The sequence below is a fragment of the Siniperca chuatsi genome, linkage group LG19 (assembly GCF_020085105.1).
Source record: "Siniperca chuatsi isolate FFG_IHB_CAS linkage group LG19, ASM2008510v1, whole genome shotgun sequence".
NCBI lineage: Eukaryota > Metazoa > Chordata > Actinopteri > Centrarchiformes > Sinipercidae > Siniperca > Siniperca chuatsi.
Window position 1 is genome coordinate 21118812 of NC_058060.1, and position 16984 is coordinate 21135795.

Genomic DNA, 16984 nt, shown 5'->3' on the forward strand with positions numbered 1-16984 from the left:
AGAAACTCCTCCCTGAGAGGAATCCGACCCATCATGAGAGAAGTAGAATGAGTTTTCAGCCCGTACAGTATGTGTGTGTGTGTGTGTGTGTGTGTGTGTGTTTCTGTCTATACATGTGTTTTCTCATCTGTTTCTAAATATTTGAAGTCTCTTGGAGTGTGTGTTTCCACCTACCTTTCTCTCAGGATTTTTCTCAACTTTTCCTCACATGAAGTTGTCGACCTTCATCACATCAAACCCTCTTCAGTCTCACCTGTAAAACTAATCTACTGTGTTCCCAGGTAGTAAAATGAAGAGACACAAACTGTAGGCTTGTTATACATTTCAGAATATGCAAATACAACCCCCCCCAACACACACACACACACACAGGTTTTACCTTTTGGCAGGGACAGTCCTTACCTATTACAGATAAACACCTTCATCACTGAATTTGTTTATTGTATTTAACAACATGCTACAGCTGAATGTCATGCTATGCTATTGCTTCTAGGTAGCTGAAGCTTTGCGCAAGAAAATTACAACAACAGGTAGGTCTGTGGGTGTTCTAGCACAGATGTGAACAGTGTTTTCACATATTTTGGCCTAGAGGCAAACAGCAAACCTAGAGGAGGAACTGGGCAAAATATAATGAAGCTCCCATGTGTAGTCTTTACACTGTACATGATAGCCATTTGAAGATGCCTGCGTAAATACACAATGCGCAGAGACTGGGAGACTGGGGGGTCAAATAAGCAAAAAGCAAAACAAAATCTACACTACTGTAGATCACACATCTCCTCAGTTCAAGTTGGTACAGTCCAATAATGCTGATTGAAAGTGGAAGTCAGGTGACTGCATTCTCACAGGAGTGCTCACCTAATGCATGTGGACCTCGGAGAGAGAGATTATATCAGAACCAAAACAAATATATCTGATAGGGTTGGATGAGCTGTGGATTTGGGGCTAGAAGTGAGATTATAATTTAAATTAGGTAATAAAAATGAGGCATGCAGTGACGATAGTCTAGGCTAAATTAATGAATGCAGTCAACTGAATGATGAGTCTTGATGTGTGGTTGTTTTCATCAGATACTAGTTTTCACTCTTGTCTGCAGGCAGCTGTTTAGTCGCACCACCACAAAGAAAAGCCACAAACATTTCACTTTCATTGCGAGCATTTGCCTGACTGACTGACAATGAGTAAACAGATTGCCCCCCCCCCCAAAAAAAGGGGCTTCCAAACATTTGTAGTGTGAGTCCTCACATTACTGAAATAAAACATTTATAATGACAAGCTGGAGGCTCTGTGAGGCTCTTTATGGTCCCTTGGTCACATTTATGGCTTAATGAGTCAGACTGGGAGCTTGTTTCCCTGTTGCATCTGAGTTAGACCATCAACATTTATTGGTGTCCCTTTACCCTCCTGACCTTTTGGTAGGATGAAATCCAATATCCAGAAACACACTTTCTTTTTTTTCTTTTTTTTGCTGCAGCTCAGGCAAAGTAGCTGTGCAAATCCTGATTGATTATTCTGTGCTCCATTTTAAGGGCTAGTGCTGCCTTTAGGTTCTCTTGGTAATGTCAAATTGCAAAGATATGCCTTTTCTTTCTTTCTTTTAAAATTAACAGTTAAAATGAATACCAAAGTAATCATTTGTGTTGGCTGTTGTTTTATTTTAGAAACAAAATACAGCATAGCTACAGGAGGGTGAAAGGTAGAAAACATGCATTAGTCACCCAAAACATCATGAATGCATTTAAAGGAAACATAAACAGAGAATAATGATATAAACATACTGTAAAATAAAACACATAAAAAACAATAACATGACAATAAATGACGATAAAATACATAATTTACCATTACCATTACTGTTTGACACAGCTTGCTGGTTGAAACAGGTAAAAAAAAAAATAATTAACAAACGCACATCTTCACAGCTTCACACAAACTACTTTATTATCATCGATTATCCTTTACATGAAATGCATCATGGAGGACATAATAATGCAGTAGAATAAGTAAAGAAAAAAAGTAAAGAAAGAACTTTCAATTTTCCAATTTCAATTTTTTTAAATTATTACATTTTACCAACTTAATAGATAATTATTCTGCTTTCAAGTCATAAAATCCACATTTCCGACTGTACTTGAAGACTTGTGTGATTAGTAACTGGAACTGAAACTGGGACAAGCCAGAATTCGTTTTCATAAAGTTTGTAGAATAATGTATATTGCATTCCATCTCACTGTTCAAGAAATAAATAAATAAGTTAAAAGGGATTAAAATTTTTTTCTAAATCATATCAGGGAATGTCATTCTTACAAATATTGTACATTTGTTGTGAGGGTTCAACAAGGAAAGTTGTCTAGTTCAACACTTGGTGGCGGTAGTGCTCCGTTTGGTTGATCTTTGTCATTTCAAAAAGAAGAAGAAGCGCAACCCGGAAGTGTGTCACACAGTACTGACGGTTCTTTGCGTTCAGAGCATCTTTGAAAACAACTCTTCATCTCTTAATATTTAATATAAAATGTTCACATTTGTATGTAGCGTTAAACATGTATAACTGCGAGTAGCTGCGTGATAAACAGAGGGCAGACGGAGTGATGGAGACAGCGCGGTTTGGTTCATTCTGTCTTCGGAGAGTCCTCTGATGCACCATGATCCCTGTGCCTCTGCTGGTGTGTGTGATGGCAGGCTGGTGTGCTGTCTATCTTGCCGACACAGTGCTGAGGGTGAATATATGTTCTTGTTTTTGGTGTTAAATAAGCTTCCGGCTAATATACAGGGATAAATTAATGCTAGAAGAGGAAGAGAGGCAGTTTCGTTAGCTCTCAATAGACCATAACAGCCTGACGACAGGTTGATTGAAGGCTGTAACTCCCACTTTTTCTCACTTGGAGAAACTACAGTATTTACTGCTATTATTATGGTTCTGTTCATCATAGTAAGCGACCCATTTGCATCTAATAACACACGAGAGGCACAAAAATAACGTTAACCTTCTGGTGTACAGCTATGCAGCTAGCTTAACACATTTTAAAAAACGTTAAATGTTTAAGACACGAGTTGACCTCTTTGCTGGAAGCAATTTTGAAACTTTGAAAACAGTTTTGGAGAACAAATTCAATGATGGTGATTGCAAACATGATGTCATTTCAAACATCATACCATTAGCAAAAGTTAGACCACTTGTATTGTAAAATGAAGTAGAGCTATGCTATGTTGTCAAATACGTTAACGTTAGTGACATTGTCCATTGTCTATATTTGAGGTGATTTTGAAACAGTAATGCCATTACATAGAGCAATGACAAATGTATTTTTCAACTGTAAAAATGTCCCACTTGGTATATATCTTGGTCACAATTCTTTAACAACCAAATTAAACGGATCCTTAACAAAAATGTGTGTTTATATTAAAAAATGAATATTGGCCAATATGTCATGAACCCTCAAATATCAATATTGGTATTGGTGTCAAAAACCCAGTATCGGTCGAGCTCTAATCACACCACTTATCACACACTCTGCTCCAGGAATGCATTGAGTCGGGACTGCACTCTTATATAAGTTTTTTCCACTTTTCCATTGACTCCCGCAGTCGTCAGTGACTCATCGGATCAGCTACGAGTCATGGTTAGCGAGTCGAGGGCTGATGTTGTCTCCTTTCCATGTGAGATGGCAAACCACCATGTTCAACCGGCTGTTTGCGTACTGCGCCCGCATCAACCCCCGGGCCCTCTACCTGTGGTGAGTGTGACTACTATTTAATTAATAAACTACACTTGAACTACCTGAACTCTTCCTGCATCATTTCTGTACATTCCTCATTCAGACTTCCATGTCCCCGATCTTAAACACCATCTTTTTGGAAGATTTCCCAGTTGGTCCACTTGAGCAAATTGCTAACTAATGCTTTAGTATGATACAAATTCTAAATTATTATTATCCACTTATAAAACAGATAATGAAAGTGAAACAGATCTGACTGGAGAGGTCAAGAAGCTATAGGCTCATACAGCGGTTTGCCTCCCAAATTAAGAATAAAAAATATAAATTGGTCAAATAAAAATACAAATAAATAGACAGACACAAAATGAACGGCATAAAACAAGTTGATTGATAGTAGGTGACTAGTGACTGATCTATAATTTTATTCATTTTTTAGGGTAAACAGAGATTTTTTATGACTTTATGTATTAAAATAAAATAAGTTATTGATATAAATGCTGTTTATTTATTGCCGTTATTTGATTGGTACCCAGCTGTATATAAAAGACATGCCAATTTCCCGGTCAAAACTTGTTGAAAAATCACTCAGGGTTACTTAGCATTTAACTGTAGAGATGATAAAACCCTCATTTTCTCACTTATGACATATTATTTGTGGCCAGCTATCACTCAACATAATACTTGCTGAAGTGATGATTTTTGTGCGTATTTTCTCATTTCTTAATGGACAAGTGGGCCAGTCTTCCAAAATCTTTATATATCCTTTACCCACAGTTTAGCCTTTACACTGTGGCTTCTTTGCATGCAAGCTTTTATTTAGTTTTCAGATAAATGTATCACATTTATAGGCCCACAAAGTACAGTTAAAATTGAAATGATCACTCTGTTGTATCAATATTATCTCTCCCAGGTTCAACAGTGGTCTGGTGTTTGGTATAGTTGCCATGCTGGGATCAGTGGTGCTGCTGACAAAGACGCTGCAGCAGACGCTCGCTCAGATGACCACAGACAACCCTCGGATAGGAGGTCAGCAGACCCTGCAGGTGGTGGTATGTACACATGGAACTGGATATTTATGAGCTTTTATAAGTAATTCACCCCAGATGAATTTTAATTTTAATACAGTCAACAGATAGAGGATGCTTTTTCTCCAAGTTTCAGTGTCCCTTTAGAACATGAAAATGTCTTTCAGACTGCTGCTGTGAAACAGAAACACGTGATATTCTCTTAGATATTAGATTTGTAAAGCATGTATCTCTTTTCAGTGTACTGGGTCAGAGATTAACGGGAGTTCAGAGCGTAAATGTCCTTGAAAGTTTCTTACACAGCCTGTGATATTCAAATGAGGGGGTGAAAAATGCCCCCAGTTATGAGAAGGGCTGTTGTTTAGCATTTTTCTCTGTCCACTTTTTATTCATTGAGGTGTCAAATAGCCGTGCATTAATGTGAGCAGTATCCCCAGTAGACCACTGTAGGTGATTCATAGGAAGCTATTAGCAGGACATTTATAACCGAGTATTCAGCCTGGAGCAGCACAAAATGCACCACACAGCCAGCAGAGGAAGAAAATGCAGGCCACACAGAAAACCACAGCTTCAGCTAAACATGAAACAATTAATTTGAAGAAGGAAACAAAAAACGAGTGGGAAGGAAGTTTTAAATACATCTTGTTGTGTTTGTTTGCCAAATGTGCAGTGCAGACATCATGATTCAATCAAATTTCCTCCTATAAAGGGATAAAAATCCCATAAAAATCATATCAAAGAGGCCAAATATCCATGAAACACGTAGATTTTCCACTCTGAGGATGACTGTAGGTGTTCATGTTGTGTTTCTGTATCTGTCTTTAGGTCCCTGGTGTCAATCTGCCCACCAGCCAGCTGGCCTACTTCTTCATCGCCCTGCTGCTCAGCGGAGTTATACATGAGCTGGGCCACGCTGTGGCAGCACTGAGGTAAAACACACACACCCACACCCACACACACACACACACACTTCCATAACGCAATCTGTTACCATGACAACCGGCAGAGGGCAGAGCATCCAATGGCCATTAAGACAGAAAAAATGGGAGGTGACCAATGCGTGTCCATATCTTTTTCAGGTGTTGCTGGAACAACTCTACAGCTTTTCTCACCTCACTTATGGTTTTTTGAGCCTGTAATAAGGGCTCATTACTTTCTGATTTTATTTGTCAAAACGACATCATTGTGTAAAACACAACAAGAGCATTTGAGGAGTAGATAAAAGGAGAAGATAAAAGATGCCCGTCAATAATTGCTTTCAGTGACTGGAACAATGTCATTTAAACTGCTATTGACCTTATGCGATTCAGGAACAATGAATGTGATTTTGTCTTATAACTTTCTGTCTACACCGGAAGTGGGAACATGTGCTAATTGGATAAGTTCTCCTGCAAAGCTCTGGGATCAGCTGGTGATGTTACTGTTATTATAGCCACGGTGGCTGGTCAGAATGTGTTGGTATTTGTGTTTTATTATGTGTTTAGAACAATATGATATCGTAACAGAAGTTAGACGGTGTAGTCCCTCATTCATCCAGGAGTGTTCCATCGTAGAAAAGGTTTCAGTCGTAGTCATCTGGACACTGTTTTCAGAATCAAGACGTTTCGGCTCCCATCTGGAAGTCATTCTCAATTGTGAAAATGGTCTGAGAACTCAGAAATTTAAGCTTATCTGTGTTGCTTAGGCCCTGCCCTCAGGGAGGAGTCTTCCTGAGTGTCTTCTTCAAAACAAGACGGTGTAGTCCCTCATTCATCTTGTTCCATCGTAGAAAAGGTTTCAGTCAGGAATGTCAGGAAGACTCCAAACATCTCAAAATCTGTGTTTGGGTCTGAGCATATGGCTGCATTTGACTGGACCTTTATCTTTTAGCAGAAAATAGTGTGTTCATGTAGGATCCCATCGCTCATAGTAAGAAGCTGATTTAGAAAATACATTTTCAGGGCCTTTAATGTGGTCTCTTTGTCTTTTGGACGTCTTTTAAATCTTAGTGATGCAGAAACTGTTGTACATGCTTTTATCTCCTCACGCCTCGGTTATTGTAACAGCCTGTTCACTTGTCTTAATCAAAAAACTTTGACACAACTGCAGACTGTACAGAACTCAGCTGCTAGGCTGTTAACCAGGACCAAGAAGTATGACCACAAAACACCTGTTTTAGCCTCTTTACATTGGCTCCCTGTTTGTTTTAGGATTGATTTTAAGATCTTGTTGATTACTTTTAAGGCTCTTCATGGCCTGGCTCCAGACTATATTTTAGACCTTGTAATCCCTTATGAACGTAGTTTGAAAACACATTTGTATCGGAAAGCATATCCTGATTTTACCTGAACTGGCTGTTTATTTTATTGCTTTTGTGTATTTTATGTATTTTATTTCTTTATATTTCATTATTCACTGTGGTATTTTATTTCTCTTGTTGTGAAGCACTTTGTACTTTGTTTTGATTAGTGCTCTATAAATAAAGTTTTATTATATTATTATTATTAATGTGAAGTATTTTTCTACCCCCCCCCATCCCCCCAGGGAGCAAGTGCGAGTAAACGGCTTCGGCATGTTTGTGTTTGTGGTGTATCCCGGTGCGTTTGTGGACCTCTTCACCACACACCTCAACCTCATATCACCCACTCAGCAGCTCCGCATCTTCTGTGCTGGTAAGTCTTTTTATCCAGAGATGTTTTGATTACTCCTTATGGCAGAGATGATAATCCTGATTCTTTTTCCAGCTAATGTGATCACAGCTATTAATCACAATTATTACAAGCATTTTGTTAAATACTCATTTCTGTTTTGCCAGTGAAGGTCACTCTGAGGTCTTTCATTTCTGAACACCAGACAGCTGCTTCATATCAAATCATTTTACTGTGCAATTAAGAAAATTAGATTTTAATGAATTGATTGGTGGAGCCGGCAGTTATTCACGCATGAATGCGGCTAACGTCTCCTACAGGCCACCGTAGGAGACATCAGTGGGAGCCAGTTAAAGGTGGATTATTTTCAGTGCAGTCTGGTCAAGAAGAATGTTGCAGTTTTTGATTAGAAAACAGTTAACAGGGCAGTTTGAAGCAGCAGAAAAAAATGTTTATATGATACAAATTACAGCAAAAAAAATCTATAAACTCAACAATGAAGAGTTAAAAGATCAGCAAGAGAAAGTTCCCTCTTTCTCTGACAGATTCTAGCAAAGGACCTAATCACAGAGGTGCAAATTGAGTGTTTGTATTTGTTAATGTTTGGTGTAAAGTGTAGTAAAATCAACCCTGATAAAGGACCAAAGTGCTGCTAGAAATCAGGTCAAAAGGCAAAAGATGCCCACTATGAAAAGTGAATTTCTTACTTTGGACTATATACTCTATGTTCATTATGAATTATGCTGTAAGTTTGATAATTAATCATAATTCATTTTTAAGTTACTTTGTACACATGTTTTTTGATGTTTTTAGGTCAACTGAGAGAAGAGTAGAATTTGTCCAAGTCAAACTGTCTTCACACTAGTGCCAATAAGCTAATACTAGCATGCTAAAGCTAACTCCCTAATGTAGCATGCTAATGCTAATTTAAGATGACATAACGCTTATAAAGGTTTTGTTCTGATTTATGTCAGTTTTACTGTTGCTGATGTTTACTATGGGGATTATTATTCCGAATACCATTTATACATACAAAGTTCCCACAACTGTTCACGATACTGAGCATCACTAAGGTTCTGTGTGGAATCAAGATCCCTGCTTCCATGTCTATCTCGCTAACCAGAGACCAACTGTAGAGGAGGAGCTGGCATTAAGCTATTAAGAAATAGTCATCATTTCAGTCCTTATAAACTTTACATGTTTTATGCTCCTTGTCAGTATAATTGTCAGGGAAATTCAGCAGTAATCCTGCAACACAGGGGCATGGATGTCAGGATGGTTTGGTGGCAAGAAACTCCCTGCAGATACTAATGTGTCATTCAGCTGTCAGAGTGTGTAGGAGTATGACACTTAACAGCAAAATTACTAATGGTATATGCTGTTAGGAGCCTTTAGAGGGCAGCGAAGAGCTACTGTAAAACCATCTGTATCTTTACCTAGATAGAAATTCCTCCAGGCTTTTCCTCTGCTTAATGTGACAAGAAAATAACGGGTGGTGCACCAAACTGAGACGTCCAATCAAGTGTTATGACAAACCAGTGAGAGAGAAACATGCTATTCCCATCAGGGGAGTGGTGACATAACAGCATGCTGTGTTTATTTATCTGCGTCTCTCTCTCTCTCCACAGCGGAGATCGCTCTGTACGCAGGGGGTTTCTCTCACAGAACATGTTTATTATTTATTCCTGTAGAGATAGGTGATGCAACTTTAATAGTTTGTTTACTGTATAAAGTCAATATGGAAAATATATGCACCCTTTAGGCCTGAAATTAAAATCGTGTTTTTCACTCTAATTTGGATGTAGTGCCTCCATTTTTCAGACATTAAAATCAGGTTGTTTTTTTCTTCAGCTATTAATTTTCTCCTTACCAGAGACTTTGTGTAGCATGTTGCTCGATGCTGCTGCCACCTTGTTTGAATGATGGCTTTGCATGTATTTTATGTTTCAGGAAAATAAGTCTTATTTAAAGTTTCTGCTTTGACCTCATCATGTGGTTTTGGGAGACTGACTGTGTCGTCTTGCATAATTAAGATGATATAGAGAGTTATTTTTAGTCTTCTTCTTTCGGCTGCTCCCCGTAGGGGTCGCCACAGCGGATCATCTGTTTCCACCCCGCCCAACCTGGCACGGAGATCTGATGATCCACATATTTGATTTGACATAGGCTTTTTACACCGGATACCCTTCCTGATGCAACCTTCCCCATTTGTCTGGTCTTGGGACTGGCAATTCAGGAATGCACTGGCTTGGGGTTCGGTGTCTTGCCCAAGGACACTTCAACATGTAGACAGGAGGAGGTGGGGATCGAACTGCCAACCCTGTGATCAGTAGAAGACCCGCTGTATCACTTGAGCCACAGCCGTCCCTTTAGAGAGTTATTTTTAGTGAGCAGTGGTTACTGGTTTGCCACGACATCCAACAGTCCGAATATGTGGAGAACATGCTAAACGGTTGTTACAACAGTATACATAGAGTATCAAGACTCTAGTATACAATCCTGTTGTTACTGTTGGCTTTTCATTAGCTTATATTGGTCATATGGTTATATTAGAGAAGTTTAAACCCTTTGTACTTTAGGACATTTCAGGACTAATAATCTTTCAATAACTGTACTGGTTTGAATTGATCTAATGAGGGTGTGCTCACTAGATAAGCATCAGTCCCACCTTACAAAGAAATGAGTGTTGAAACTGTTTTTATTTTGTTTTTTGTTTAATATACCCAAATTAATATTTTTAAAAGTTAATTTCCGATCTTAAGCATAAAAATAAACTAACCCAAACAAACAAACAAAAAATGTAATAAATCTAAACTAAAATGACAATTTAAAATAAAATAAAAGTTGAAATGTTTCTGTTTTCTTTCTCTAGGAGTATGGCACAACTTTGTTCTGTGTGTGGCAGCATTAGCCTTCCTCTTCCTGTTGCCCCTCTTTCTGTTTCCCGTGTACTCCACCGGTGCCGGGGCGCTGGTCACCGAAGTCGTCCAGGTCAGTGCAGCAGGTTTTTATGTGCGAATCAAAGTTTTATTTACTTCTATCTAAATATTTAACCTGGTGACTCACAGAGTTACACTGAGGAAATTTTATTTTCAGATTGACCTTTGTGCAACAAAATGTAATAATTCTTGATGGGTATCGTCCCTTGTCTGTCACTGCTTTACTACTATAGCGTGTTTTCCAGTGTCACTCACAGTAATTAATAACCTTTATTTATCTGGGCTAAGTTGACGGGGCATTAAATTATTTTTTACATAATTGCACCCTGCACATTCATACAGTTAGTAATTCACACAGCCACAGTTGTTTGCTGATGTGGTTTGGTGTTAAGTCTCTTGCTCAAGGACTCTTTGGCAGTGGTTGGCAAGGGAAAGTATATTTGTCAATCCCTGTCCCTGCCAGGAATTTCCCAGCTAATGCAAGATTGCAGTATTCAAACCATAAAACCATCAAACTGTGCTTCTGTGACTTCTGAACCAATTTTCATATCAGCCTGTGTCTTTCGAGCAGAGCTCTGCGGCTGACGGTCCCCGGGGTCTGTCAGTCGGGGACATAGTGACCGGACTGGAGGACTGTCCTGTCAAGGGAGTGGAGGACTGGAGCAGCTGCCTGTCTCACCTCTCTCACAGTCCACAGACTGGATACTGCGTCCCTGGCGCCAGCCTGCACCCCAGCTGGGCTCACGGACGAGGTGAGTGTGCTGTTTGTAAAGTGAGGGCACCCAAAGGTCTGTCAAAGATTAAAAAAAGAGACCACTTTTAAAGTAAAAATGAAATGAACACTGACTTTTTCACCGTAGTAGCTGATTCTTTGTTTTGTAAGTGTAATTTAATAAAGAGTCAGCAGTGTGCTTCTGGAATAGAAATATAGTCACTCAATCAATTACTTAGTCTCCTGCATTAACATTAAATTTTTTGTATTTTGCGATCACCTCAGTGTGGTGCCTAAAAATTAAATCAGGTCAAACCCACAGAGCAGCAGCGGGAGCTGTGATTGGCCAGCTGTAAGCCAGAGTCATGTGTGAGGTCAGAGCTCAACAGCTGGCCAATCAGAGTTCCTGTTGCTTCTCTGTGGTGTATAATTATTCCAGTGGCACACATCAGACTTCATAAATTAGCGATAAATGGCAAAATGTCAATTTCTTTATCAAAATACCATAGTTTCATCTACAGCTGCAATGATTAGTCAATCAACAGAACATTAATCTGCAACTATTTTGATCATCAGTTGATCATTTCAGTAATTTTTCCAGCAAAAATGGCAAAAAAGAATTTGTTATATATATTTACAGTCAATTGAATATCTAGTTTTTGGTTACTTGGTTGGACAAAACAAGCAAATTGAAGGCATCACTGTGGGCATTTTTTCACTATTATTTAAAATGTGCAGATTAATCAATAAGGACAAAAACTGTTAGTTGTAGCCCTAATTTCCTCATTCATCATCATTTTCATCTGCATTTCCTATCTTCTCTCTGTCGTCCCATCCCAACTTCACACAGAAAAACATTTTCCTTTTCACCACAGCAAGTGCTACATTTATATCCTTTCTGTAGCTATCTTCATCTTTTTAAATCTACTACTGTTATTTTGTTGATTTTGAAGATTCAGGACTCAGTGCACACTGTATTAATGTGCATATTAATATGTAAACAGTCAAGTTAATTTGTGTGAGTACACAGCCAGAGGTGCTGGTGATGTACGAGGAGTCAGCAGGATAATCTCAGTTATGTCATAAAGTGTGTGATACTTTGTCCTTTTCTAATCATCTGCTGCGAGTAGACATCCATCTTTATGTGTGTTATCTGACATGTTTCCAGCCTGACACAATCACATCTATCATAATCAACCAGTCTCTCTCTCCTCCATTTATCTTTTTTTTTTTCTCTCTCTTTAAGCTTTCAAGCGTTTGGATGGAACGATGGACTGCTGCAGCAACAACAGCCTGACAGACCTCTGCTTCTCTTACATGAAACCACAGGGGAGGAACAGCCGAGAGAGAGAGGTGACACACACACACACACACTCACAGATAGGCTGGGACTTTTTGTGACTGCTTCATCATGTGAGCAGGTTTCCAACCCTTGCAGACAGTCAAGCATATTTATGTTTCTTCCTTTATTCAATTCAGTTCCTTTTATTCCCATTTTGTGCTACTTTGTTTGCAACTAAACTAACTGTGCGACAGTGTTGCAAATGTGCTTTGAAAACAGGTCAGGGTCATGGAAAAAGACAGAAAACAAGATAACCACTGCGATAAATGGACACAAGAATAAGAAGTGCGACTTTAAAAGTGGTCTATCATGATTGAAGATATATGAAAAGAAAACAAGATAGCAAACATGTACAATCTGTTCTAATACTGACTTCTCTTATACTTCTTATATTTGCATTTCCTCCTTCCTCATGTAATCCTGTGGCTGCAGTACGCCTGTATGCCAGTGCGTAAGATGGTGACGGGGACGCGAGTGTGTCGCACCGACGACGACTGCGCCGCACACTCCCACGCTGCCAGCATTTGCGTCACTCCCTCTCTGGAGAATCAGACTCGCTTCATCCGTGTCACACACCCGCCCAACACTCACATGCTGTTTGTGGGGTATCCGCCGCACCTTCAGTATGCTGGTATGTACAGTGTGTTATGCTGTTCACCTCCCTTCTTTCTGTTTATTTTATGAAATGTAGGAAAGCATTAGCTGAAGCAGAAGTATAACAGGCATTTTGAGGTAAATTGGATTCACAAAATAACTCCTGTGAACAAAAAATATATTTGATAAAAGTTTCTTAGGTCTTAATTTTTTCTACAAAGTCCAAATTATATTTCCATTATTCCTTATTTGTAAATATTAAAGCAAAAATTGCTTGTGATTTCAGAGTAAGAGTTGAAACAAGATACTTTTTCAATGAACAAGTCCCATCCTAGAAGGAGGCATGATCTTGTTGATCTGTAACATTCATATAATTGCTGTTTACAATGTAGGTGTTGAGCTGACACTCTAGTCCCAAGAGAATAAACATGGGCAGGAAGAGGCTTGTTGTCTTGTCTGCTGCTATTTAAGATGGATACAAAAGTATTCCTGTATTCTTTCTATAATGATGAACTCTACACACATACCACACAGTGTATGTATAAACTCCTGCAATGTGACCGTAACACCTCCTGTGTTTTGTCTTTCCCAGTGAGTCTGACCAACTTCGTTCCCCGCTTTGGTTTCCTCCACCTGGATCTGCCCGTCTTCTTGGAGACCTTCTGCAAGTATCCTTTCATGTTTAAAGGACTCCAGTCATAATCAGAGAATGGATGAATGAGGAGATGGCTTTCGAAAAGTGAACGCTACTCTTCAGTCAAAGTCACTTACTCAAAATTTAAACAAATGATGTTACTTTTTAAAGGATGGAAGGGCAATGTAAGATCCTTGGTTGAGAAAGCACCGTCTGTACTGTCTAAATGATCAACAGTTTACTCAATTTTTTCTTCAAAATGGTTATATAGCATTACGATTCTGTTTGGCCTCTGAACATATTGCAGTGTCTGTTATTTCTGAATGATAGTCCCCTTTTTTAACATGTAATCATTTTGCTCCCCATTCAAGAGGCCGGATGCTCTTCACAAGTGAATTAATGAATGGTTGATTGTAACCCTTAATTGCATAGCTGTGGACATTTCTGATTGCAATTCTGCTGCTGTTTTTATATGTGCTTTCTTTCTTTGTGTCTCCACAAAAAAGTTGTCGTGTGGGACTGTTGATTGGAACACAGTGTAAGAGTTAGATTTATTATTATTATGGCAAGAACTGACTCAATAATGTCAGTTACACAGTGGTGTTTATCTAAAGTATGCTAACATTAGCCAACATAAGCTACTGTTCATACCAGACCAAGTAAGGTCGTAACAGAAACCCCCCCCCCCCCCGAGTGTGTTGAATTGACCAACGGTACATTTCATTGCCTATGCATTCAACTTGTAAGAGGAAGAATTTGTTCTTTTCAGAAGTTACACAGTCTGGCTTTAAAGGCACACTCCTTGATTCTGTTGTTTAAAGGTGCACTCTTTTTGTTTTGGTTAAAGCATCCAGTGCCCCCAAAACCTCCCAGTTTACTGATGATGTTTTGAAAGTCAACATAGTTGTAGCATCCAAATACCACTGATGGACCACTCTCTCATCTGCTGCAGTTATCTGTACACAAGCTCTTTGTCTATGAACAAAATAAGTGCTTGTAAGTTCAAAAATGTATATGATTTCTTGTGTTTTTATTATTATTTGTATTTTTACTGCGCTATACAGTGAAAATATATAATTATTAGATTTTTTTAAATTACTGATCATTTAGCTTTAGAGCTGCTGCAACTGCTGCTGATTTTCTCACTTGTAAGATATACTGTATCTAGTCACCTCCTGCGATTCAGTGGGTAATACAGCAGGGAATCACATAATCTTCAAACCAACATGGACTAGAAATACTTAAAGTGCTCAGAAAAACATGAAATTTGAATGTCTGATATTCAACAACAACTGGGCAAACTCTTATCTGCTGATGAAGATCATGTGAAATTATCGAAAGCTCAAGATCACCTACTAAAGAACTTATTATCAATAGTTTTGTTTTTATCACACAATGAAGGACAATATAGTAAAATTTGTGTGCGTGCGTTATGTGTGTAATCTAGTATTGTCCTTAACCCACCTATCTCTCAGATATTTGGTGTCCCTCTCTGGTGCGTTAGCGGTAGTAAACTCCGTGCCGTGCTTCGCTCTCGACGGTCAGTGGATGCTGAACGCCCTGCTGGAGGCCACGCTGGTTACTGTGGTAACGGACCGTCAAAAGCGCGAGCTGATTGGCTTCTTCCTGCTGCTGGCAGGCAGCGCCCTGCTGGCAGCCAACGTGGCTCTGGGCCTGTGGATGGTCACGGCTCGGTAGCCACAGCGGTAAGCCACCCTGGCAAGACAAAAACTAAATAAATAAATCCCCATGTTGACGAGAGTTGTTCTCTCAGGATGTGTTTGACACGTGTGGACCTTTAAACTGTGAACACACAGGGAACAGACTGCATTACCCAGCAGTACTGCCCAATTTCTGCAGAATATTACTCTGCCTTTAAGGCTTTACTGGACCACCAGGGAAAACAATAAACAACTGGCTTCCACCTTGTTGCCGCCATATACACAAAAGCACATATACAAATAAATAATGCACTTGCTGTAAAGCACTGTCCTATGTGACTGTTTACAAAGACTGCACAATCTTTCCAAATGTTAATATCTGTACTGTGTTTGACGTTTGAGAGAAAACCATCTTGGTTTTTGAAGGGTTTAGTTCCAAAATGCCATATTTCCCAGTTGGAACAACGGGGAGGTTTGTCTTGGCTTCAGTGTGTTGCAGAGAGAGCAAAATCATTTCAAGCCATCTTTGGACAAAAAAAGTTTTAAAAGCCTTCATTTTATCAGCAAATGCATGACAATACCTTGATCTTTGACTCCATATCACTGTTAATTACTTAATATTCATGTTTTAAAAGACCTGCCTCCTCTTAAGCAAATACATGAATTAGTTAATTAAATAAAAGGACTCCTATTCATTTCAAATTTTTTAAAGGTACAGATTTATTCACTCAAGTCAAGTGTCTTTCTCCTCCTTGGGCATTGTAGTGGGAAAATAGTTTTCTCAATGAACTTTTCCCCACTTTTGTTGTGTAAGTTTCATTTTTATTCTCTTGGCCTGTCACTGTCTGTGATCTGATTTGTCAAAACTGTGGAATAAAGGACTAATTTTATTTAAGAGCTCTCTTTAAAGCTCTCTCTTGTTTGATAAAATAATTTGTTTCATTTCATTAACTTGCATATTTTGGTGTTGTAGTCCACTCTGTTGATCGTACTGTAATTGTCAAATGTGCCATTGGTGTAACTGGCAAAAGTTGGGGGATTCAATGATTAACCTGCATGTCTTTGGACTGTGGGAAGAAACCCTTCTGGTAGATTTAGAAAATTTGAGACGCCCTACACCTGACATAAAAGTTTGTTCACCTGTGTATCCATCTAACTTTCAGTTACGTGACCCTGTGTCAAAGGGCACCTCGACACCCCGAAGTTGCGATGTGTGAAGAAGAGATTTTGTATTAGACTAGATTAGATCAGCCTCGGCTTTAACTTGTCATTAAACAGAGTACCAGTACAATGCTGTGTAGTTTAGCGTCTAACCAGAAAGTCAAAACAGTGGCAAAGAGGTTAAAACTAAATTATAGAGATGAATGAATGTTGAACATTGAAACCAATGTGGAGTATACGCAGTATAAACAATTAAGCAATACAATATATATTAACACTTTACTTTAACTCCCTAGTTTAGCATTTATAAGCAGTACATTAATATTTAATACATGATTTATAACATACTATAATGTAGTTAGATTTAAGTGTTTATTAATGTGTTGGTCAATAACTATAACTCGTAACCTGTATAAACAGATAATGAATGGCAATATAGTAAAATACTGTTGTAATAATATAAAGTATGTCTTCATAGGAGAAGTTATAATTGTTGACAAATACTGTGAATTAATAAACAATTAAAATTGTCCTTATATTTGCTTCTAATTAGCTACATTACAGTTTGTTATA

The 16984-nt window shown here is 38.6% G+C and overlaps 1 protein-coding gene across 2 annotated transcripts; it reads left to right on the top strand.

The window, feature by feature from the left end:
- Positions 1-2405: 2405 nt before the first annotated feature.
- On the top strand, positions 2406-16145 carry mbtps2 (membrane-bound transcription factor peptidase, site 2). 2 transcript variants are annotated; one of them, XM_044176303.1, is made up of 11 exons: positions 2406-2717; positions 3586-3734; positions 4627-4765; positions 5567-5670; positions 7265-7392; positions 10241-10359; positions 10861-11059; positions 12266-12372; positions 12794-12992; positions 13548-13623; positions 15065-16145. In XM_044176303.1, exons 1-11 carry the CDS (start codon positions 2643-2645, stop codon positions 15285-15287), a joined length of 1518 nt encoding a protein of 505 aa, XP_044032238.1. In that variant the 5' UTR covers positions 2406-2642; the 3' UTR covers positions 15288-16145. The 2 variants fall into 2 exon arrangements, with proteins under 2 accessions (XP_044032238.1, XP_044032239.1); XM_044176304.1 differs by having other exon boundaries at positions 2407-2717; positions 10879-11059.
- The last annotated feature ends 839 nt before the right edge of the window (positions 16146-16984 follow it).

Excerpts from the sequence above, each read along its gene's own strand:
- mbtps2 (XM_044176303.1), top strand. The coding sequence starts at position 2,643 with ATGATCCCTGTGCCTCTGCTGGTGTGTGTGATGGCAGGCTGGTGTGCT. Across the intron at positions 5,671-7,264 it reads CACGCTGTGGCAGCACTGAG|GGAGCAAGTGCGAGTAAACG; the intron begins GTAAAACACACA and ends CCATCCCCCCAG. Across the intron at positions 11,060-12,265 it reads CAGCTGGGCTCACGGACGAG|CTTTCAAGCGTTTGGATGGA; the intron begins GTGAGTGTGCTG and ends TCTCTCTTTAAG.